Below are 23,139 nucleotides of genomic sequence, written 5' to 3' on the forward strand. Positions count from 1 at the left end.
TCTGTCTGCATGGCCTTACTACAAGATAGTTAACATTATTGTGGAATAGTGTTTGAATAGGAAGGGAAGGCGAGAAGACTTCGTTACAATGTTTGCTTCTATATAGAATAAGCCTTACATTCCATTACGCAATATGCAATGCCTTCATCATAGATTCTGCAAGGAAAGTGAGGCAATTACCAATTGCTCCCTTATCTCATCTCGGCAGATGCCTTTGACGGCGGTAAAATGTAACAATCCGTCACCAACTACTCGCCATTGAAAGTTGTCATATTACATGTATCTTAACTGCTTATTAGAAAATAATTGCTTGCGTTCCTATTAACGTGTGATGTTTTGCCTTTGTTTTGTTAACTGGGATTAGAGGAGTACTAAATAATCGATCATCTCAAATGATGTTTAGTGATCCAAGTGCAAGTGGAGTCTGAGTAACTGGGATTATTCAATGCTGGAGTTCCTAAGAAAGAAAAATGACAAGGAAAGAGATATCTGGTAGTTGGCCATGAAATCACCAAGTAGTCATCTTCACAGCTATTTGGTTGAAGAATTTATTTAATGATGATAATAAATTCACTTTTCAAGTGGGACTAAACGTGGCAACCGGTTTGGCCTTACCGGTTAAACCGGAACCGGAACCGGTAGAACCGGTTAACCGGTTCCGGTTAACCGTGTAATGGTTTACCGGTCCGGTTCCAATATTTTGGAAACCGGAACCGATTTAACCGGTAAAAATTAAAAAAAAAAAAAAAAAAAAAAACGAAAGAGTCGTTGGGCTTAATGGACCGTTGGCAACGGTCCATTTGCAAAAATGGTCGTTGCCAAACGGTCAGTTTTTTAATTTTTGGCCCCCAAAATTTTTTTTTAACACTTTAACCCATCCCCACCCCTATATAAACCCTTCTTCATTTTCATTTTGATGCACATCAATTCACTCTTCTTCATCTTTCTCTCAAATCTCAATCTCTCAATTATAGTTACTTTGCAATAATTAGCCACAAAGTCTTATTATAGTTTCAACTTTCAATTATTAATTTTGCAATTATAATATTGTTGGTGGAGTTGGTGATTTTGCAATAATCCGAAGTAGCTTTGGTGGATTTGCAATTCTAGCTGCCTTCACTTTGTTGGAAATTAATCCGGCAATTTGGTACCTTCGTTCCAACTCTATCTTTATTTTTCGCAATTTAATTCTAGCAATTTATTTTTCGCAATTTAATTTACGCAATTTAATTTACGCAATTTAATTTGTTGTAATTTATTTTCTTGTGATTTATTTGATTGTGATTTAAATTAATTCTATTTAATAATGTCAAAGAGATTAAGACGTGGTGCCGGTAGTAGTAGTCGTACTGTTAGGGGTGCGCTTAATGAGGAAACATTTGTGGAAGAAACACCTAATTTAGGTATTGATGTTGGTGGAAATAATCCACTTTTAGGTCATGAGGCAATGCAACAACATTTTACCGACACTTTTAATGAAGACTTAGATGATGATGATGATGAAACACAACCCCCCGAAAATCCCATAGGAGATACATGTCCTGCACAATCACATACACAAGACAAACCGCCTAGAACTCGTAAGCCAACAGCTAAAGTTTGGAAATTTATGTCTAAGAATAGGGAAAACCAAACAGCTACGTGTACCCTATGTGGACAAGTATTTAGTTTTAAGCAAGGAACTGGTAAGGATGGTGAAACGGGTACACTAAATGGTCATATGAGAACCAAACATATGGATATTTGGGGAGAACAAACGGGTTCAAATGTGGGGGGGATTCAAATGACGATAGACCCACGAACCGATAGAAATTTTAAGTATGAATAAAATATATGGCTCATTGAGCTTTCTTCTATTTACTTGTGTTCATATTTTTACTTTTATTAAGTTATGAATATACCTAAAATATACTAAGAATATACTTATAAGTATATTAAGTTATATAGTATACTTAAACATATATAAGTATATATAGTATATAAAGAAAAAATAGTATATATAGTATATAAGTATATATAGTATATATAGTATATAAGTAAGTATATATAGTATATAGTACATATATATAAGTATATATATACTATAAGTAAGTATATATAGTATATAGTACATATATATAAGTATATATAGTATATATAGTATATATATTAAGTTATACACATATATAAGTATATATAGTATATAAGTATATATAGTATATATATTAAGTATATATAGTATATATAGTAGATATGTATATAGTATATATATTAAGTTATACCTATATATATATATAAATATATATAGTATATATATATTTAGTATATATATATTAAGTTATACATATATATAAGTATATGTAAGTTATACATATATATGTATACGAAAAGCACTATTCTGTATTGCTGACTTGCTGTTAGGCTGTTAGTCAGTAAATATTTAAACTTTAATTATAAAGTTGTATAACATATGAAAATATAGCTACAATATACAAATAAATACTATAATATATATATAATACAAAAAATAAAAAAAAATATTTTAAGCAATCCAAACCGGACCGGTTTCGGTTTGGACTTTAAAACCGGTAAACCGGAACCGGTTAGGCGGTTCCGGTTTTAGAACCGGAACCGGCCGGTTTTCTAACCGGTTCCCGGTCCGGTTCCGGTTGGAACCGGTTAACAGGCATAAGTGGGACTACTTCGAATTAGTGGCTACGTTTGTATTTCACTTAGTTGTTCAGTCTACATTTAATGGTTAAGTGTCCTCACAGGCCGGGAAATAAAAAAGAGAAACTAATATGAAAAGTCAGCCTCTTCTATGCTAGAGTTGGATTTATACATACGATAATGTCAGCTGTGGGATAATGTAGTTCTATATGCGTCTTTGTTTCTTTTATTAAGATTCTTAGTTGCCTTATACGAAAAGATAAGTGTTAGGATATACTATTAACCATATGGTTTGATTATAGTATTATGTTTTATTCTTTTTGGAACAATCGTTTATTTATTTATTCAATTTAATAAAGTTTTATTTTAAATAGATCATTTGTTCATATGTGTGTCCTTTACTTATATAGTAGACGATTTAGTGTATGGAGTTTTAGCTCATGCACAGAAGATTAAATTGTCGGTTTTTATAAGTTATAAAGTTAATGTTCACAGTCAAAGATGAAATTGGGCAAGGTATCTTGATGATTGTAGCATAAGATTAAAATATAATCTATCTTGATTATGGGAATGGTTTTATTCCAACTTCTTATGCTAGTACATTTTGTATGTATTTATCACGCCCCGAACCATGGCCTGGGCGTAACACGGCACTCGGTGCCCTGCTGCATGTGATCGAGCTAACCACATGACTTGCTGAGTCTACATAGGACATGAACTGATGCGGAATATAAAGTAAACTTGCATGAATTGTGAAAACATGGAGTTCAATAATCATAAGTCTGAAAATATTATTATTATTATATCATGAATGCGGAATTATGGTAATGTAGCCATTAAGACCAACTCAACTGAACATGACAACTGACTAGTCTATGAAACCTCTGACACGAATTTGTCTGCTAAACTGTTCACCGGGACAAGGCCCTCGGCATACCTTAAATGCATAACTGACATAAATAGAAGTAAAGACACAACCCCGAATGAGATGGGGCTCACCAAAAGTTGATACGAGCAATGTCCTAATGAGCAAATCTGTTGTCCTGTCAATCAATACCTGTATCGTGAAATGCAGGCCCCCGGGCAATAGAAAGGGGACGTCAGCACATTGAATGTACTGGTATGTAAAGCAACTGAAAGAAATAGCATGGGACATGGAATATCATGATAAGAACTGAAACTGAAAACCTGGACATGAACATGAGCATGAGCATGGGTATATATATATATATATATATATATATATATATATATATATATATATAATATATATATATAATATAAGCAAAACATGATAAGTAGGGAGAGCATTTCATAAACCGACATGTGATATCACCACGTGGGTACGTGGAGTCTGGTACCTCGCCGGACCAGTAGAGCCCCCATACCTTGCCAGGGTATGAGGTGGTATCGTGCCTGATGGATCCATTCAGTGTAAAATTAAGGTATCGTCCTATCTGGGCGGAGCGATCCTTGTCCTATGGTGGCTACATAGTTTCAGGCTATCTGAGCCATCTCGGTAATTCGTGCAACTCCCAAAAACATGAACATAATATAGTTGGCTAAGAAGCCCATGATTTTCGTGAATTAACTTGTACTTGTCTTGTAATCATGATTTCACGAAATAACTTATAAACATGGTTTCATGAAATAACTTGTATTTAGTATGTGTGTATCTTGTATCATAGCATGAAAGTAATTATATAATATAGTTGCATGAAAACTTGTAGACATGTAGGATATTCATGAAATAATCATTTTTATTTAAAAACATGCATGCAAGAACCCATGGAATACGAGATATAGGTTTTCATGGATTACGGACTGATTCTCGATAATCATATGGAGTTATTAAGAACACAATGATAGAATTATAGCAATTCATACATAATATAATCATGGACATGGACCTAGGGTTATCATGAGCATAGTATAGAATAGAAGCCCTAGTTTTGTAAAGTTTCATACTTTATGGATTAGGAGGCGTGGGGAAGAACAATGATGTTCTCACACGTAGATAGTAACTCTACATACCTTAGTCGCTCTAAAACATGAATTAAAGACTTGAGCTTTGAAGAAGATTTCCAAAATCTTGAATTCTTGAACCTTGAGATGGGTTTATGAACAATGATTTCTTGCTTAGATTACAAGGATATATATTAGAATGTCTTGGAATGATTAGAAGGGTTTACTTAAGTTAGGAAGAGATTAGGGATTTGAATTCAACCTAGAATCATGATAAAACTTACCTTGTAGGGTTCTTGAGGCTTGAGACTTGTTCTTCCTGACTTTAGGGTAAATTTTCGTGACTAGGGGTGTTAGGGAAATAAACCCCAAGCTTAAATATAACTTAAAACGCGAAATCCCGACTTTTTGACCCGAACCCGACCTGTTACGCGATGGGTCCGTGATGCGGGGACATCGCACGCGCCCCCACGCGCCTGAAAAAGCGACGCGTGTCGGTTCTGTACAGTGTTCGGTAAAATGGTCATAACTTCTTGTACAAAGCTATGTTTGGGCTCCACAATATACCGTTGGAAATATATTTCAAAGGGCTACAACTTTCATGTTTTAAGTTTCCTCAAATTCCTAATGGATTTCACGAAATTTGACTGGAAGGCAGACGTATCGAAAACTTAGCCGATTCTATAGAATTTTAAGTGCCTTACTATTAGCCATATTGAGACGATCATATCTTCTTGGTCCGATCTCTGATTGGCTTGGTCCTTATATCGTTAGAAAGGTATTTCTACGTACTACAACTTTCATTAAAGGTACTTTCCCAAATTCCCAATAAATCAAGGATTTATGGCTGCCCAAAGTAGGCCTATCAACCATTTTCGTAAAACGTTCAAACCTTCAGTTTTTCCACTAAAACTCTAATGATATGAGTCCAAACTTAGTTCCAAGATACGGGGTGTTACAGTATTGAACGAACCAATAGAAATAAGTTTCTGTACTGAATATATAAAACAACCTGTCTAGCTCATTAAATGTACTTATACTCTTAATCTTGATATGATTGTTATGATCGATGTGCTTTGTCCATTATTTTGATTTATTAAAAGGTACGACTCAACTGCGAGTCAATGTATTCCTGGTAAGTTGGATAATGGTAAAGTGCATTTGTGAAATAACAATTAGTTGATATAATCCATGTCTCGACCTTGAGATTGATGATACCCCTTTATGGATGCTTATAAGTTTTCATGTGAAAACCCTGTAGGTGGATTTTGTATCCGTCACATGAAATAAGTTAAGCGGAAGTATAAAAGATTAAATTAGTCGATGAATTAAATTGTCAGTAATTTAATTTATTTGATTGGTATCTGTAATCTTAACATGGGGAGTTAAATAAGTTTTAATGAAAGATTTCGAAATTAAACAGAGGAGTGCAATTACAGTTTTTTAGTGGAATAAATTGTAATTTATTGTGGTAGGATTTAATTCACTCACATTCCGAATTAATACCGCAATAGAAAGCCTCGTTATTAAATCTGTGGTCCCTGTTGTGCCTGAATATTCTAGAACAAGGAAAATAAAAGGAAAAATAATATCTTTGGTGGGTAAGGAAAGGGCTACACGTTTTTTGGTTAGGGTTTTACCCTAAAAACGTGTGTATATAAGCAAAGTCATTCAACCCTAAGTGATATTCATGTTTTAGCCGCAATATTTGCCACTCAAGTATTACGTTCAAAGAAGTTTAGGATACACAGCAGAAGATCGTAGGCCTGGAGAGCACGACTGCTATTGAAGATTTGTGCAACAGCTTCAAAACGTTAGTGTTCCAATCTCTTGTCTGATTATGTTTGTCTAGTTTTCATGTAAGAATATGATCTTGGCTGTTTGCTTCCGCTGCATTTATATGCCTATTTTCCAATAATAAGATATGAATGGCTCAGAGCTGTGCATTTCTGTTCCATTTTCTCTCATTTTAATTCTTTGGAGTGAGCTCCATCACCTTGCTTCTGCTCTACTTCTTTTTGGTTCAGATTCATTAAGTGGAACTGGAATAAAGAATGTGTTTAATCTCCGTGCCTTTTCAGTTCATTAGTGGGGTTTTATACATATACACTATATAGAGAGCTTAATTATTTACTTGAGCATGTTGTAACTTGCTTCTAGGTGGTTTATAAGAATGAATATTTTTTTATTCATTCCGAATTGGATCGTAACGGTTGGAGTGTGTAGGATGTGGAATTATCTTAATGCAAGAAAAATAGAGAGGTGATTAGTTTAGATATGATCTTTATATACAAGCGATTGGGAGCTAAATATTAGTACGATGACTTAATTCTCTATATTTGCACTTCCATATAGTAGTTCCACTCTGTGACGTTAGCTTATCTGGCCAAGAATGGACTTCAATACGGAATCTCTTTTCTCCAATGTTGTGAGTCAGTCAAAATTATGGTATCACTCATGAGTTGTTGGTTTCTTGGATAGAATTGTTTCTGGATTTTGTGGCAAACTCATATGATTCAATCCGTCAGATTGTTGCATCATGCTATGCTAAGTGGATTTCAGAGCTGTAAAGTTGCTTAGAGGAAAAAATAGTCTCACTCTTTTGAGAAAAACAAAAGCTAGATTGTATTGAAGAACTTTTAATATCAACTTGAAATGCTTTAAGGCCCTGCGGGATATCTTCGTCTTCAATTTTGTTTCATGTTTCTCACTTCTTTTAACAATTACAAATGGATATATATAAAATTTATTGTGATATACGATCAATTGAAAAACTAACTCAGAAATATCAAGCGACAAAGACTACTTATAGATTTCTCCTTGATTGAAGACTATTGTTGATGCTGAATATATCAAAACACTTAAAGTATACTAAGAAATCCTTGTATTAAGGTTATGCTCAACGCAATCACACACCTATACTTTTTAATTTTATTTTTAGGATCTGATGAAAAAAACAGTTCATCTAAGTTCTACTTCTAATAAAAAAAAATCATTATTCAACAAAAAATTAATCCTATATCTCGAGTAAATATACAACAATAGCAATTATTTATTTAATTTTACGACAGTATCACTTACATATGAATATCACGGTTTACTTCGCGCGAGCTTTTCACTAGTTTACAAATATAGACACACCAACAGAGTATCACTTTCATCTCCATGTTTTTTTTTTTTTCCTCCATCTTCCTCCTCTTCCTTCTTCTTCGTCATCGTCCTCCTCCTTCTTTTTGATATGATCTTTTTACTTTTTTTTCAATTATTCCACAAGCTTTGTTAGCTCTTGAAGATGATGCATTGGTACTAGACTTCTACACTATTTCTTTAAATTGAAAAACACATGCAAGATTTGTCTATCGGGAAAAATTTGTTAACAATTTAAAAAGATACGTACAATGAAGATAGTACCAAGTTGTGACCGCTCAGCAAACTTGTGCATAATTGAGCAACACACACAAAATTTGTTCATCTGGCTAAACTTGTGTCTAATTCAATAATATCATGGTTTGGCCATTATGCACAACTTGTGAACAATTGAACAGGAGTAATTTTTTTATTCTTCTCACTATGTAACGCTAAGGCTATTTATGCAAAATTTCCTTAAACGGAACAAAATATTAAAGGGACAATCATCTTCTTTGTGCAAATCTCCTATAAAAACGTAGGGGGCCTTCTAAATTTGGGCTTTTCGTTTCATCATCATTGCTCATAACAGAACGGGTCATTTGCACTTATTCCCTCTTTGGTGCTGGTCTTTAATTTTTGTCCCCGAAGATAAATAATTTTTTCATGGAGCATAAATTTATATTTTTACATCATAACATCCCACAAGTTATGCCCTACTCTTTTAAAGAACTTATGCCCACTCCGCATAAGTTCGAATGCTAAGGCCAAAAATTAAAGACCAGCCCATTTGAAGGACAAACCGTGCAATTTCTAGCAGAACATGATACTGTATATGGACTCAATACGGAAAATGCTCATTGGGTTTTCCATTTTCATTGTTTGGAGCCTTCTGGACTTGAGGCCTCGTTTGCTACGTGTGTTTGGATTAATATTCATTTTTTTGTGCGGATTATTCTTCTTTTGGGGTGGTCTTTAATTTTTGGCCCTCAAATTGGTGGTCTTTAATTTTTAACCTTCGCCTAATACCTTGAGGTTCTGGAGTCAAACTTCATCTTAGTAAAAAAAAAAAAAAGAAATTTCGCAAGGCAAAGGTTTGGATTCGCAAGACAGAATTTTGCCTTCAAAACTTTGCCTGCCCAAAACTCTACCTTAAGGTAGAGTTTGCTAAGAGTTTGCTAAGGCATAGTTTGCCTGCAAAACTCTACCTTAAGGCATAGTTTGCAGGCAAACTCTGCCCCATCAGGCATAATTTGCAGGCAACCTCTGCCTAGCGATTTTAAAAAAAAAAAAATCTCCTGAGCAGGGATTCGAACCCGGAACCCTGAGGTTTTAAGCGAAGAGCAAAAGTTAAATACTTTCATTTTGATGGGCAAAAATTAAAGACCTCCCCAAAATAAGGGCATTACTGCGAATTGCCCATTAATATTTGACGACATATTCTCCAATAACTTTTTGAGATTTTTTTAACTTAAAAGGGAAAACTGTGTTTGGAGAACAAAAGAAGAACGTTCAAACTTAAGGTTGAATGCTTTGGAGAACTTCTCAAATTGGGCTTCTTGCTTCACCATCATTGCTCACAACAGAACATCACATATGGACTTATTAGGTCGTAATGGCCTTGTTCATCATACATGGACTTATTAGGGATATGATCAAAAATGCAATTTGCATCAAGCCCAAAGAATGGCCTTGTTCATGAGTGGTAGGTGAGACTATGGGAATTACGAGGTACAATGCAACACATGTTTGAAATGAGAAAAATAATACGTATAGGTGCCCTATCAAACCAGTTTTAGTAAATGTATGTAATTTAAACTTCTCCTGTACAACATGAGGTAAAAGGATAAAGGAAATACTATCATTTACTAATCTACTTCTTATTTTGAAAAAAATTCAAAAAAAGGCAGTCAACTTTTTTAATCGAAAGGTTTGGTAAGGCCCCGTTTGTCCATAGATATAAAAAAAAAAAACTTTTTTTTTGGGAATTTTGGAATTGGAGTTGTGCTTGGCCATAGTTTTTGAAATTGTAATTTTTTGTGAAATGTAGTTGTAAAAAAGTGGAAAAAATTTGAAAAATAAGTTTTTTGAGTTTTTGGTATTCTAGAATACAACTTCAAGTTGTATTCGGAATTCTCACGACCAAACGCTAATTCCGAAAAAAAGTGAAAAAATTTCCGGAATAAAATGAATAATTCTTATGGCCAAACGGGGGCTTAGTGAGAATCCAATTCTTTTTTCCAATCTACTTGCCGTTTGTCTCGAACATAGGAAAAAAGTAAAATTTGCGGATGAAATAAAAAGATACACCTAACGAACTAGACCAAACAAAAAAAGGACTCTATCAAGACAACCGAAGGTTAGATTCTTTCTAAGATGAAAATGAGCTCAATTTTAGTCACATAATATAGTCAATTTCAAATTGATGAATTTAGTTAGAACGTTTTAGTAGGTTAATAATTGTTATTTAAAAAAAAAATTAAAATATTAGGTATGAATTAATTTTCTTTACAAATAAGACAATGGATAGTTGACTGATTGAATTAACGTGAGACTTGTGCAGAAGAAGTCGCTTTGCTTTATTTTATAAGAAAAAGATTTCAAAGATGTAGTAGGTGTTTTTGGCACAAAGCAAAATGTTGTCCAGAGAATAGTTTTTAATTTTTCCATGTTTCGTTGTTCAAAATATTTTTTATAAAAAATATTTTTTTAAAGATCATAAAAAATAACTTTTCCGATATAGGTAGGAAAAATTAGTTCCATAAATAAATTCCACCTAATCGAATCCTTCCTGCCCTCTAACACTCTGCCTCGATCCAACCTCCACCTACCCAACTTGCCACCCCCACATAAGCGAATCTATGATTTGTAGAACATGGATGCACAACTTAAAAAGAAAAAAAAGAAAAAAAAAGTAGCTAGCGAGAATTAATCCCTAATCCTCTAAGTAAATAACTGAGCATTCAACCAAGTGTATCATTCAGTCTTTTTGGAGTATGGCTGTCAGTAATTAATATTATATCAATTCTAGAAAATATGAAAATAAAATATCTAATTTTACGGAGAGATCATGGATTCACATGCCCCATAATTTACATGTAAATTCATCCTTGCGTCCCGACCCTCGACCCCCAGTCCCAATCATATTTGTTCTCGTAGTGTTTGCCTAGTTTATGTACAAATATTTTTAGGATAATATGTTTTGTTTATTTATGAAACGTTATCACTTAATTTTTATAATAACCAAAAAAAAAAAAAAAAAAATTCAAAGAGAACATTTGCGTCGTACAAAACACGGCCAATATAGGAAGAAAGATTAGGTAGCATAAAAAAAGAATTGGCTAGTAAAAGAAGAGGGCACCCAAATCCACTGCAAAAAGACATGCTATAAATAGACAGCACTCAGTAGACAGAGCCGCGCCCCCTCTTTGTTTACTGTTGGCTGCAAACAAAGTGAGAAATATCTTTTGGTCTGAAAGCAAAAGTTGTCGGTGTGTTGACTCGATGGAGAATGGTAGTGCAGTGGTGATGAAGAAGCAAGTGCTGTTGTACTACTGTGTTGAAATGGAACAACTTGCTCGCAAGATTGCTTCTGATTCTGACTGCATTCATCTCCATTCCATTAACTGGAGGTATGTATCCTCCCCCATTCTTTTCACTGCTTTATGGCTTCTTTTTCATGTCTCTGTTGAATTTTGTGTTGTTTTTAAAAGCTTAGGGACACACACATTTAGCATGTGACTGTAGGTCTATTCATTTTCCTAGTGAAAATATTTCTGCTGATAAATGACTGTCTATGATACATACACATTGGATTTATGTATATCCAGTAAGAATTCAACTAATTATTTTATTCAAAATTCTTCAATATACATAAAGTTCAAATCTTTATTACATACAATTCTCTTCAAAAGATTATTTGATAAGAGGAAATGAAACCAAGATTCCCCCTTTTTCTGTTTGGGTACAGTTTTGCTTGATGTGAGAGAATGCTGCCGTATTAAATGGGTAAGTGAAGGAATAGGCTTGACTAAAGAATACTAGTAATATTTAACAGTTTTTGAACGACGCTGGGAAAGTGAAAGTCAAGTTCCAATTACATTTTTTAGTCAAACATTGACTCATTGACTAGTAAAGTTTCACTGAGAAATGACTTAGCAAGATTTCAGGGAAACAATTTTGCTGAGATCTTTATGGATAATATACATCAACTATGTCTCAACCCCAAATTAGTTGGTTGAGGCTATATGAATCCTCTATATCTGTTCGGCTTTATTTATGTCTCCTTCATTCCAGCGAATTCGTCATAGTTAGCCTATTTTAACACTAGCTGTCAATCTACCTTGACACTCCTTTCAGGCTTGAAGACTACTTATAGTTGCAAACATAGGTGGAGTTCTCATGTATCTTTGAGGGAAAAAAGTAGTGTTTATTGTTTACAAAGATAGTTCAAGGCTTCAATTCATGCCTACTTCGTTATTGAGATCAAATAAAGATATCTTAAATTGGCAATGCATATGCGTTAGCACTTATATACCTAGCTTACTGGTGGGCCTATAAACGGTGCTGATACTTATAAACTAGTTCGCATTGACTCTTTGGGACAAAGCTAACAAATATTTGTGCATGTTCCAGGAGTTTCGATGATGGTTTTCCAAATCTCTTCATAAACAATGCACAGAATATCCGTGGGCAGCATGTTGCTTTTCTGGCATCTTTCAGTTCACCAGCAGTCATTTTTGAACAACTTTCTGTGATATTTGCTCTTCCAAGGCTATTTGTCGCGTCATTTACACTTGTATTGCCGTTCTTTCCAACGGGATCCTTTGAACGGATGGAAGAGGAAGGAGATGTGGCTACTGCATTCACCATGGCTAGAATAATATCAAACATTCCAATCTCAAGAGGTGGTCCAACCAGTGTAGTCATCTATGACATCCATGCATTGCAGGTTAATTTCAGTTTTTTCACAAAGACCAACTTGACCTTTTCATGTATTCTAAGCTCAAATGCTTCTCGAGATGTTGATGTGTCTATGTTTCTGCAGGAGAGGTTTTATTTTGGAGACCACGTTCTGCCTCTGTTTGAGACTGGAATCCCTCTGTTGAAGCAACGGCTTCAGCAACTTCCACAGTCTGAGAAGGTTAGCAGTTTTCCTGATAAACATATATATCCTCATTCTTTCGAGTACGGGACTTAATACATAAAAAATGTTCATTTGGTCATGTCCTAACAATTTTTATATTCCAGATAGTTATAGCTTTTCCTGATGATGGAGCTTGGAAGCGGTTCTACAAGCAATTGGGTCATTACCCCGCTGTTAGTAAATAATAGAAATTCCTTTCCTTTGGTTTCTCTCTGCTTCCTTATATCATCTCGAACTTAGCAGATTTTCTTCTCCTAGGTAATTTGCAATAAAGTCCGGGAGGGTGATAAGAGAATTGTCAGGCTTAAAGAGGGTAATCCTGCCGGCTGTCATGTGGTCATTGTTGATGACTTGGTCCAATCTGGAGGTACCCTCATTGAATGCCAGGTAATCCTTTCTCTTGAATGTGATAAGTGGTCTAGTTATTGTGTCCGAATCCTCAAATTACATCACCTAAACCTAACGATTAGTTATTGCCAGGTTTCTTTAGTTCTAGGGTTGTGAAGAGGTCTTATAGAACTCTGTTTCTTCTTTTCATAATTTTACATTTGCAGACAAATGATTGAAGAGATGTGTTATTATGTTCATTGAGTAAATTTTCTGATTACTTCTTGTCCCTTGTTACCTGATTTTGTTTAGCAGTAGGGCTGATGCTTTTGTTTGTTCAATTTCTGTGTACATGCCTAATTTCGATTTGTTAAGCATCCCATGTTTACCAACTTCATTTTTGGGTTATTTTTTCTCCCCTGCATGTGAAGTTATACCCAACAAGATGTGTCAACTTCCCAATTTCAGCTCTTCCACTTAACTCATTCTGAGTTGTTAAAAATATCTGACTTAACATCTTAAATTATCTAAATAAGGGCATTTTTTTCCTTGTTCTTTTTTGGTGGTTCTGGCACCGCTAATGGTTTATTTGTTCGACTCTTGATTCACCAGAAAGTTTTAGCAGCTCATGGTGCAGCAAAGGTTAGTGCATATGTGACCCACGGAGTTTTTCCAAAGCGGTCATGGGAGCGTTTTATGCACAAGAGCGATGGTAACTACTTGTATTTCTATCCATCTGTCGTTTATTTACTCCTTCTCGAATACCTGATCCTCTGATTGTTAGCAATACCCTTTTCGTGTTCAGGTTCAGAGAAAGCATTCACATACTTTTGGATCACAGATTCATGTCCCCTCACGGTGAAAGCCATAGCTAATAAAGCTCCTTTTGAAGTCATAAGTTTGGCAGGATCAATAGCTGATGCACTTCAAACATGAGAACACTATTTGCTACCTATGTCAAGTTGTAGTAAGAAGGAAATATGATGATCTTTATTATTGTTGGAGTAATTGCGCAAGGATCTTAATTGGTTTAAGCTGGAACATTACCCTTGTGAGAGAAACTTCTAATATGATGAATCCCATTGCAATAACATTTTCAGTTCCCTATGTCAACTGATTTTCTAGAGCACTACTTGCATTCTCCAGTTTCTTGGGCATATAATATTATCTAATATGCGTGGTCTTATCCAACTTGTACAAGAAGTTGGATCAAACTCCTCAAAGTTTCGCCCATAATATTACAAGGCAGAATACTTTTCAATCAATCAGTTATATTTCCTTTACATAAACAATTGATTCCGGTATCGATTGATCACTCGATCAGAATAAGGCATTGCCAACCAGAAAAACGCATAGCATGCCCAGCATGAATCTGATGACTGATCAGAGAAAACTAAGGTTGATGAAATAAGTAGCATAAGTTCAACCGCACATTCAAGTTATAATTACAACAGTTGCCTTCATTACATCAGTAAAGAGGTGAAATCCATAAAAAGTGCAGGATTCTGTATTCCATATCATACACTTAGAAACAGCCCCATTACACTCTAAACATGTATACTGCGTGGCAAGACAAACTCACCACAAGAAGTGTACATGACAACCAAAGAAGTAAAAAGGAGAGGTTATGTACACTTCTAGCAGCAAAGCATTATCAACAGCAGAGAGACTTCACATGTTGCCTGAATGCTTCAACTTGTCAACACTCGAGGTAAAAACAAAATGCTCTCTGCCTCGTAACATTTTGCCCCGCATGCTGTGGAGTGTCGTTCATTCAAAAAGCAGACACGGCCTAGCACACACGAGATTATATGTGACAGTGTCATTCATTCAAAAAGCAGACACTGCCTAGCACAGACGAGATTATATGCGATTTCCGGCTTAATAAGTTATTATGTACTACTATTCCTATTCACAGTTAGAACTCATTGCCACCATGTATCATATGGTCAAGAGTCAGGTCCTCTCTTGGTGCATTATGTAGAGCTTCTCATCTAGATCACCCTTTGGACTATCCAGAGAATCTCCAGAATAGGACCCATCAGGAAAACGGACGCAAATGTTCAAATTGTAGGATGGCAACGGTTCCTGAACAAAATCGAACAGGTCATCATTTTGAATGAGCACACACTTAGTAGACAATAATTTTAATAAAGGATATACAATTATGTTTTAGCTAGGCAGTCATTTATAAAGATTCAATACAGTGACTTATGCTACCTGGTCAGCTGCTTCTTGGCCCTCTGACCGGAAAAGAATTGGCCGGCACCGCTTGTCTTCGTTCATTAAGCTTGAGTTCTGGAAATGAGCAACCAAGGCTGTCTTCCCTTGGATACGAGCATAAGCCAAGGAAGCAACCTTTTCACTGTTGAACTTTTCCCACTTCTTCCCATTGAATGCCTGCACAAGTATCTCACACCAAGTCATTTTCAACAAATAACTATACCAAAACTACTTCTGTTTAATAAGTAAACCACATTCAATTTATGAAGATGGTTAAATCGTCCACCACACAAACTTTAGGCCAGTACAACGTGTACTCATTTTTCTTTTTCCTTCTATTTTGTTAATAAATACTACATACCGCAGAAATCTACAATCAGCAGGACTGTGGTATTGTAAGAGAACGCTAACCTCATAAAAGGAGATAATATGTGAAGGAGAAACCATGTTGATGAAGGCATAACCAACGTTACATTTGTTCTGCCAAAACCATAAAAATAAATTCTAGCCTTCAATATAATTTTTTTAGAAGATGTGAAGACATAATAGAGAAATATACTGTACTACCTTGAAGTCAATAGGCAAGTAGAGGAAATCATATGTATTCTTATGAGTCTCGTCAATTACTGTGAGTAGCATCTTTGAGGTGTACCTTAAATATATGGAAGAACACAGAATCATTAAGCATTGAATAATCATACAAAAACCCAGAGCTCCCTAATTCAGAATTTATATGGCTCTTACTTGTTTGGGATGTTTTTAATCATTAAAGTAGTCCTAGTATCTTCTCCACTCATGATCTTCCCCAAATCAAGCAGATATTGTTTTTTGTTGTCTATCTCATTTCCACTCTCAACTCTTCGACTTCGACCCCGTTCCATTGCCCCTTCATTGTTAGCCATTCCTATTCCTCCGTAAGAGCCATTTCCGAAAAATAGAGGCCCGTTCCTAGGCAGCGACATCATTCTAGAGCTAGGAGAAACACTCATGTTCATTGCCCCAAGGCTACCTATACTCATCACATGGCTTCCATTGTTATGACTAGAACCTTTACCACCATATGCTACTTGGTTCATATATGACGTTTCAGGAGACTCGGAGAAAAAACCTAAACGCCTGTCCAGGGGAATTCCTGATGGAGCAGATCCCACATGATGTGATCCGAGGAACAAGCCCTGTCGATGGGAATATGGATAGCCTTGCTGTTGTCCATTTGATGCAAATGGATGTGCCAATGATGAATTTGACCAGACAGAAGAGTCAGTATGTTCGGACTGTACGGGGGGACTTCCCCAAAGAAATTGTGGTCCGGAAAGTGTCCCAATCCCAGATGACTTAGGCTCAACAAGCGACATAGATCCAAAGTTCAAATGTGGTTTATGCTCAGGAACTGAATAAGAATGTTGATAACCCACTCCTTGCACTGACTTGGGACTAGTAATTGCATGATTCAGAGGCCCAAGCCGTCCTGGATCTTTACCAATAGGAGCAATCTTAGGACTTGAAAAATGGCCTGGAAGAATAGAAGCCAGCCCTGGCATATGATTTCCATTTACAGGGCTGAGATTTCTTAGACCAGGTGACTGATTATAACCTAGCAATGAGCTCGGCTCAACAGGACTGCCAAAGTTTGACCAGCTGCCTGTTGGATACAACATCAATTTTTGCTTATCACATGAACTCTCCTTGATTAATATCAGTCATTTATGAAAATGAAAATACCTGGAGGAGAGCTGGCGATTGGAGAACCAACCGAGTGCCTAAATGTTCGAGCTTCTTCATGTTCATAGTCTTGACTAAGTTGTTGTATCAAGCTATACATTGGATGCAAAACCATCAATGTTTCTCCTTAAAGATGATCAAAATTGCATAGTAATCCAAATGAATGATTGAGCATAAATAGATTGAAAGCCATAATAATAAGAAGTTATTATGTTCTACTTGTTCTGGTCTGATATTTGTTTTTTGGCCCGTATGCATGTCCACAAGCAATAGTACAGAGTAAATTTAGCTCAAAAATTTCATCAAAAGTTTCCATTAAGAGAAGACTAAGGACATACCTTCGACGGGCTCCACCAGGCCGGCTGGGTTCAAGCTTGATCCGCTTACCAGCTATGTCGCTCCTATTTAAAGCCTTGAGGGCAGCCTCAGCTGCTCTAACATCGTAAAACTCAATGAACTTATGATGGCGCTTATGCGGTGTCTCCCTTATCTGCATTTCCCATGCAATATGAGCAACCAAGTTGGTCATAAGCAGATTCAACGTAGCATAAAAACACAAAAACAATCAAAGTTAAAAAATCGGCAAAGCTGTTACCTCCTTCACTTCCCCATAAGCCCCAAATATTTGGAGGAGATCATCATTGGATACTGAAAGATCCAAGTTGAAAATGACCAGTGTTCCTTGGTTAATATCTTTCTCTGATGGATTTTCCTGGATGCAGAAATAAATGATAATAGTTAAAAGTTGGGCCTTAAATATATTGGCATGTCCACCAGTTAAGTATGAACATTGTCTTTACTCAGACCTTAGGAATTGAGAAATGAATGTCTAGCTTTCTCCGTCTTAGAGGCTTATGTTGAAGTACACGCATTGCGGTTCGAGCAGCTCGAATATCATAGTAAGATATCATCACGAAGCCCCTATGCTTGCATGAAGTGTACAAAGTTCTGATATCACCATATTGCTTCAAGAGAAAAGCAATTATATAAAAGTCAGTATGACTTCTCTAGACAAAATGTATAATAGGTACAGTGTTCAAGCATATAATGTTGGCCAAAAGAGAATTTCTCTCGGAAACAAACAGAATCAGCAACGACTATCTTAACGGCGATAACGGAGACACCAGAACAGATAGTTATACACTTTGTTAAAATATAACCTCAAAGAGAGATTGCAGCTCGGAGTCCTCTACATTGCTGTTAATATTCCGAACAAACAATGTCCTAGAAGGATGCTCTCCGTATGGGTGTTCTCCCGCAACAGTTCCAGTACTGTTTGGGAAGACATGATGTCCAACACTATTTCCAAGAATACCATCAGACATGCTTAATTTCGCAAAACCATTAAGTGAATTATCCAGAGACTCAGTTTCCAATTCTAATCCTCCACCACTGCCAAAAAAATCATCTTCCAAGTCCTCCAGCTGAGTTGGCAACCCACTAAGATCAAAATCATCCATTATGCCTGCTAATAGCTCATCTTCATCGCCAGGGAGCAAACACCCATCTGGACTTGGTTCCTCTTCCAGTTGATCTTTAATGCTGGGTGAGCTGTCATCAATGGATTGACCGTAGTTCTCAGATTCAGCGAAGTTTACTGCAAATTGAAAAAATGAGTCAAGGGAATCCCTCGAATTGAATGAAGATAGTAAGCTTAAAGAAGAAAGTTAAACATACATTTTGCATGTGGCAGAACAGGCAGTGAGCTAGAAAACAAGCTTGCATCAGTTGATGCATGATGTGCAGCTGTTCCAAAAAGGGGTATTTTCCAAGCATTCATCTCTGTACCAGAAGTCTTTGCTGATGGAACTATTTAGATATGCAAAAAGATTGAAACGTATTAACTTGTTGAGAACACAAGAAGATAGTGCCAAAAACTGGTTTTAGTTTTTCATACGTTATAGGAATAATTTACCTTCAGAATCATCTGAAATGAGTTTCTTTAGAGACTTCTCCATCTAGTCAGTTTCTGCAAATATGAAGAACATGAGATTTCCTGAGAGGCTTATTTCACGAAGGGAAGTCATAAAGGAGAAACTGCTAATAATTTTAAGCTCATGCAGCAAATATCACAATCCAGACAAATTACATTAAATAGAAATCTTTCCATCAAGAACAAAAGAGTCACCAACCAATAGTAATGAATACGAGCAGCAGGAATTTTTTATAGAATGGTAACATGTATAAGAAATCTAGCTCATGAAAGACTCCCTGGGCAGACGGTGAACAAAGAAAGAATACTTCATCTCTCACCACAAGAGAGTAGATTATTCACAGAAATAGACCTCAAGGACCTAGCAAATAATAAACAGAGCCATTTTCACGTCCGAAAATTCATACAACTGTAAACCAACATGATATATATATATATATATATATATATATATATATATATATATATATATAGGAATCAAATTTACAATCTATTCTTTTCTTTCTTTTTTTTTTTTTTTTTGTTTTTTTTTTTTTTTTTTGAGAAGGTAAATCTACAATCTATTCTCCATATTGCAAATTTAAATGAGCTAAGTATTCTCAACCTCCCCAACATCATTAGGAGCATACTACTGAAGTTGGCAGAGGAGTTAAATCAAAGACAAAATTCCTCAACCCAAGAGTGTAATCCAATGTGCTATAACAAGCATTTGAATGTATACATAAGAAGCTATAGCTATGCTTGTGTGCAAGAAGAATTGCGAGGTACATACAGTTCACACATGGGAAGAGCACAATATCCGGTATCCCCTATAGCTCAGTACTCAATTGAGTAATAAGCACCAGATGAGCAAAATTTTCAACCAAAGCAAATTGACACACCCCTGTTCATTTAATGAACAAAAGCAAGCCTTTCAAGAAAAATACTGAGACACTAACCGTCATGGATGACATATTCTTCACCTTCCATTATTATAGGTCTAAGGCCAAAAGATGCCGTGTAACATCAAATCAACATGTAACCAAGATTAGAGTGCCCAGATGATAAATCATAAATACTTTATCCAAAAAAATGATGAATCATCAATCAATTTCGGAAAAGAAAATGAACCCTGGCTAATACTAAGTTTTCACAGACAGCTCAATGTTTTGAGGAACCCACAACAGAATTGGAACATTTCAGACAAAAAGGAGAGATTTGTTCATGCAGTTCACTTTTTCTTAAGGTCAACCCTACCCACACCAGAATCAAATTTCATAGGCAAACCAAGAAAACCTAAGGAAACAACAATTGACAGCACGATCATTACCTCCACTGTGAAATAAAATAAACCAAAACCCAAAAAGATCACAACTTTAGCATTAAGACCAAAGAAAATCACAAACCAACATGCCAGGCAGACAACATTCAGCAAGAACTTGAACACTTACTTTTTTAGAGAACTAAAAGAACAAACAATTGACATCACCATCATTACCTTCCCTGGAAAAAAACTAATCAAAACCCAAAAAGATCACAAACTTAATACTAAGACAAGATAAAATCACAAACCCACAAGCAAAGCAGGTGATATACAGCAAGAACTAGAACACCCATTAAGATTTTCAGGAAAACTAAAGAAATAAAGAATTGACATGACCATCATAACTTTCCCCTGTAGGATCAACAAGCCAAAACCCAAAAAGATCACAACTTCAGCTTAAGACCCAAATAAAATCACAAACCCACATGCAAAGCAGGTAATATTCACCAAGAACTTGAACATCCATTCAGATTTTCAAGCAAACCAAAGAAATAAAGAATTGACCATCACTATCACTACTTCCACTGTAAACTAAACCAACCAAAACCCAAAAAGATCACAACTTGAACACTAAGCCCAAACAAAATCACAAACCCACATGCAAAGCAAGCTATATTCAGCAAATACTTGACCATGCACTAAAATTAACTAACCAAACCCCAAAAAGATCACAACTTTAACACCAAGACCAAACAAAATCAGAAACCCACATGCAAAGCAGGTGATATTCAGCAAGAACTTGAACACCCATTAAGATTTTCAAAAAAAAAAAAAAAACTAAAACAACAAAGAACCGACCATCACCATCATTACTTTCCCTTGTAGGATAAACTAGCTAAATCCCAAAAAGATCACAACTTCAACACTAAGACCAAAGAAAATCAGAAACCCACATGCAAAACAAGCAATAATATTCAGCAAATACTTGAACACCCAGTAAACTTTTCAAGACACAAACCCCGGAAAATTGGGTGAAAAAGACAAGGGTGGTAAGTCAGTACCCTCATAGAAGATGATGAAATGGTGAATAAAGTTGGCACGATCATAAACTGCCAAAAAGTACACGACAGAGAGAGAAAGAGAATGATGAAAAAAAAGACTATAAGTGGATGACAGAAGAAAGAAAAGAAATAAAATAGTAAAAAAAGGAATTGAGTCGTAGAAGGAGAGAAATAGATTTCGTCTACTCTTTCACTTCCTTTTCTCCCGCCGGGACACTAGTGTTTAATGAAGAGAGATAAACAAAAGGGCACAAAACACATAACTCCCACGCGCGGTGGAGAGAGAGAGACAGAGGTAATTGATTGGAGGGAAACACACTATCTATACTATTAAATATTATTAATACTATTAACACGGATAATTTGATACGCGGATTAAATTATTTTCGATTATAGTGTTTGGATAAATTTATCTCAGATGAAAAGACCTCGATGGGATAATGTCGGATATCTCATAATCGCACGAATGCCCTATTTCGGGGGTGGTCTTTAATTTTTGCCCATCACATGTTGATTTTTTATTTTTGATTTTGCCCTTCGACACTTTGAGCAATAAAAAAGTGGCGAAAAATATACGTTCTGGGTTCGAACTCCAAAGTAAAAAAAAAAAAAAAACCAATTTCGCTAGATAAAATTTTCATAGAAACTATGTCTATTCAGGAAAAGATATGCCTTAAGTCATATTCACTTTGTCTCATATTAGTTGGTCACATTGCTAAAAATATTCATACCAAAATACTTATCCGGTTAAGACAGAATTAATTAGAGTTTTCTTATTTTGACCTTAACATTAATTATTTTTTAAAGTAATCAATATTGATTAGAGTGTAATAAGAGTTAAGGGTTATGTTGTAAAAGTATACTTTTATTTGTGATTTCTTAAAAGACGTATAAATAAAAAAGTGGATAAATAATATAAAACTGACGGACTAACTCTAAATACTCGCCCGGGGTGGGTTTGGAGGGGGGTCGTGCATTGGTGGGGCGCGGGTCCTGGGGAGAATATGTTATAGAAAAAGAGATTGTTTTCTCAAATAATGAAAATTTTCAAAAATATACCAAAAGGGTCCAAAACACAACAGACACGCGGTGGAGAGAATTGATTGGAGGGAAAGAACTCATAAAGTATCTCTATCTTAACTTATACACCCTCCGTTTCAATTTATATGAATCTATTTGACTGGACACGACATTTAAAAAAGAGGAAAGACTTTTGAAACTTGTGGTTCAAAATAAGCCTTGAAAATTTGTGTGGCTGTGAATCATTCATAAAGTGAATTTGTTTTCAAATTAGGAAAGAGGTCATTTATTTTGACACGGACTAAAAAGGAAATAGGTTCAAACAAATTGAAATAGAGGGAGTAGTAATAACTCTAAACATATACTCGGAAAATACAAGAAATATTCCATTCCATTCAAATTACATGTCTTACCTTTTTTTAATAATGGCACATTTTAATTGAATTTTTCCACTCTTAAAAAAATGCTCAATTAAATTAAGACACATATAAAGAAACATGGAGATACTCTAATAATCGCAATAACCAGAAAACAAAATATTATAGAAAAAGAAATGTTTTCTTTCTTACACTTTCCTAGAATATTAAAGTAAATGAATTCTTAAAAGATACTTTCTCCGTTTTAATTTATGTGAATTTATTTTCATATTGATTCGTGTAAAAAATAATGATCTTTTTTTATATTTGAAAATAATTTATCTTTATATAATGATTTATAATCACAC

At 35.3% G+C, this 23,139-nt stretch overlaps 2 protein-coding genes across 8 annotated transcripts; one reads left to right on the forward strand and one right to left on the reverse strand.

Moving 5' to 3' along the window:
* The first annotated feature begins 11,069 nt into the window (after window positions 1-11,069).
* LOC132616701 (ribose-phosphate pyrophosphokinase 4) lies at window positions 11,070-14,326 on the forward strand. Its single transcript, XM_060331295.1, has 7 exons — window positions 11,070-11,372; window positions 12,376-12,691; window positions 12,788-12,883; window positions 12,991-13,059; window positions 13,145-13,273; window positions 13,826-13,925; window positions 14,019-14,326. The coding sequence occupies exons 1-7, from the start codon at window positions 11,245-11,247 to the stop codon at window positions 14,147-14,149; spliced, it is 969 nt and encodes a 322-aa protein (XP_060187278.1). The 5' UTR covers window positions 11,070-11,244; the 3' UTR covers window positions 14,150-14,326.
* Window positions 14,327-14,612: 286 nt separating this feature from the next.
* On the reverse strand, window positions 14,613-21,691 carry LOC132616699 (protein MEI2-like 2). Of its 7 annotated transcripts, none has more exons than XM_060331289.1 (13): window positions 21,397-21,691; window positions 19,074-19,127; window positions 18,836-18,967; window positions 18,319-18,755; window positions 17,965-18,123; window positions 17,754-17,870; window positions 17,497-17,648; window positions 17,159-17,250; window positions 16,181-17,078; window positions 16,004-16,088; window positions 15,848-15,916; window positions 15,434-15,613; window positions 14,613-15,301 (listed from the first exon to the last, which is right to left on the reverse strand). In XM_060331289.1, exons 2-13 carry the CDS (start codon window positions 19,114-19,116, stop codon window positions 15,170-15,172), a joined length of 2,496 nt encoding a protein of 831 aa, XP_060187272.1. In that variant the 5' UTR covers window positions 19,117-19,127; window positions 21,397-21,691; the 3' UTR covers window positions 14,613-15,169. The 7 variants fall into 7 exon arrangements, with proteins under 7 accessions (XP_060187272.1, XP_060187275.1, XP_060187273.1 ...); XM_060331292.1 differs by lacking the exon at window positions 21,397-21,691 and adding an exon at window positions 21,199-21,384; XM_060331290.1 differs by lacking the exon at window positions 21,397-21,691 and adding an exon at window positions 21,193-21,384.
* Between the last annotated feature and the right edge of the window lie 1,448 nt (window positions 21,692-23,139).

This window comes from Lycium barbarum, chromosome 11 (genome assembly GCF_019175385.1).
Source record: "Lycium barbarum isolate Lr01 chromosome 11, ASM1917538v2, whole genome shotgun sequence".
NCBI classification, from domain to species: domain Eukaryota; kingdom Viridiplantae; phylum Streptophyta; class Magnoliopsida; order Solanales; family Solanaceae; genus Lycium; species Lycium barbarum.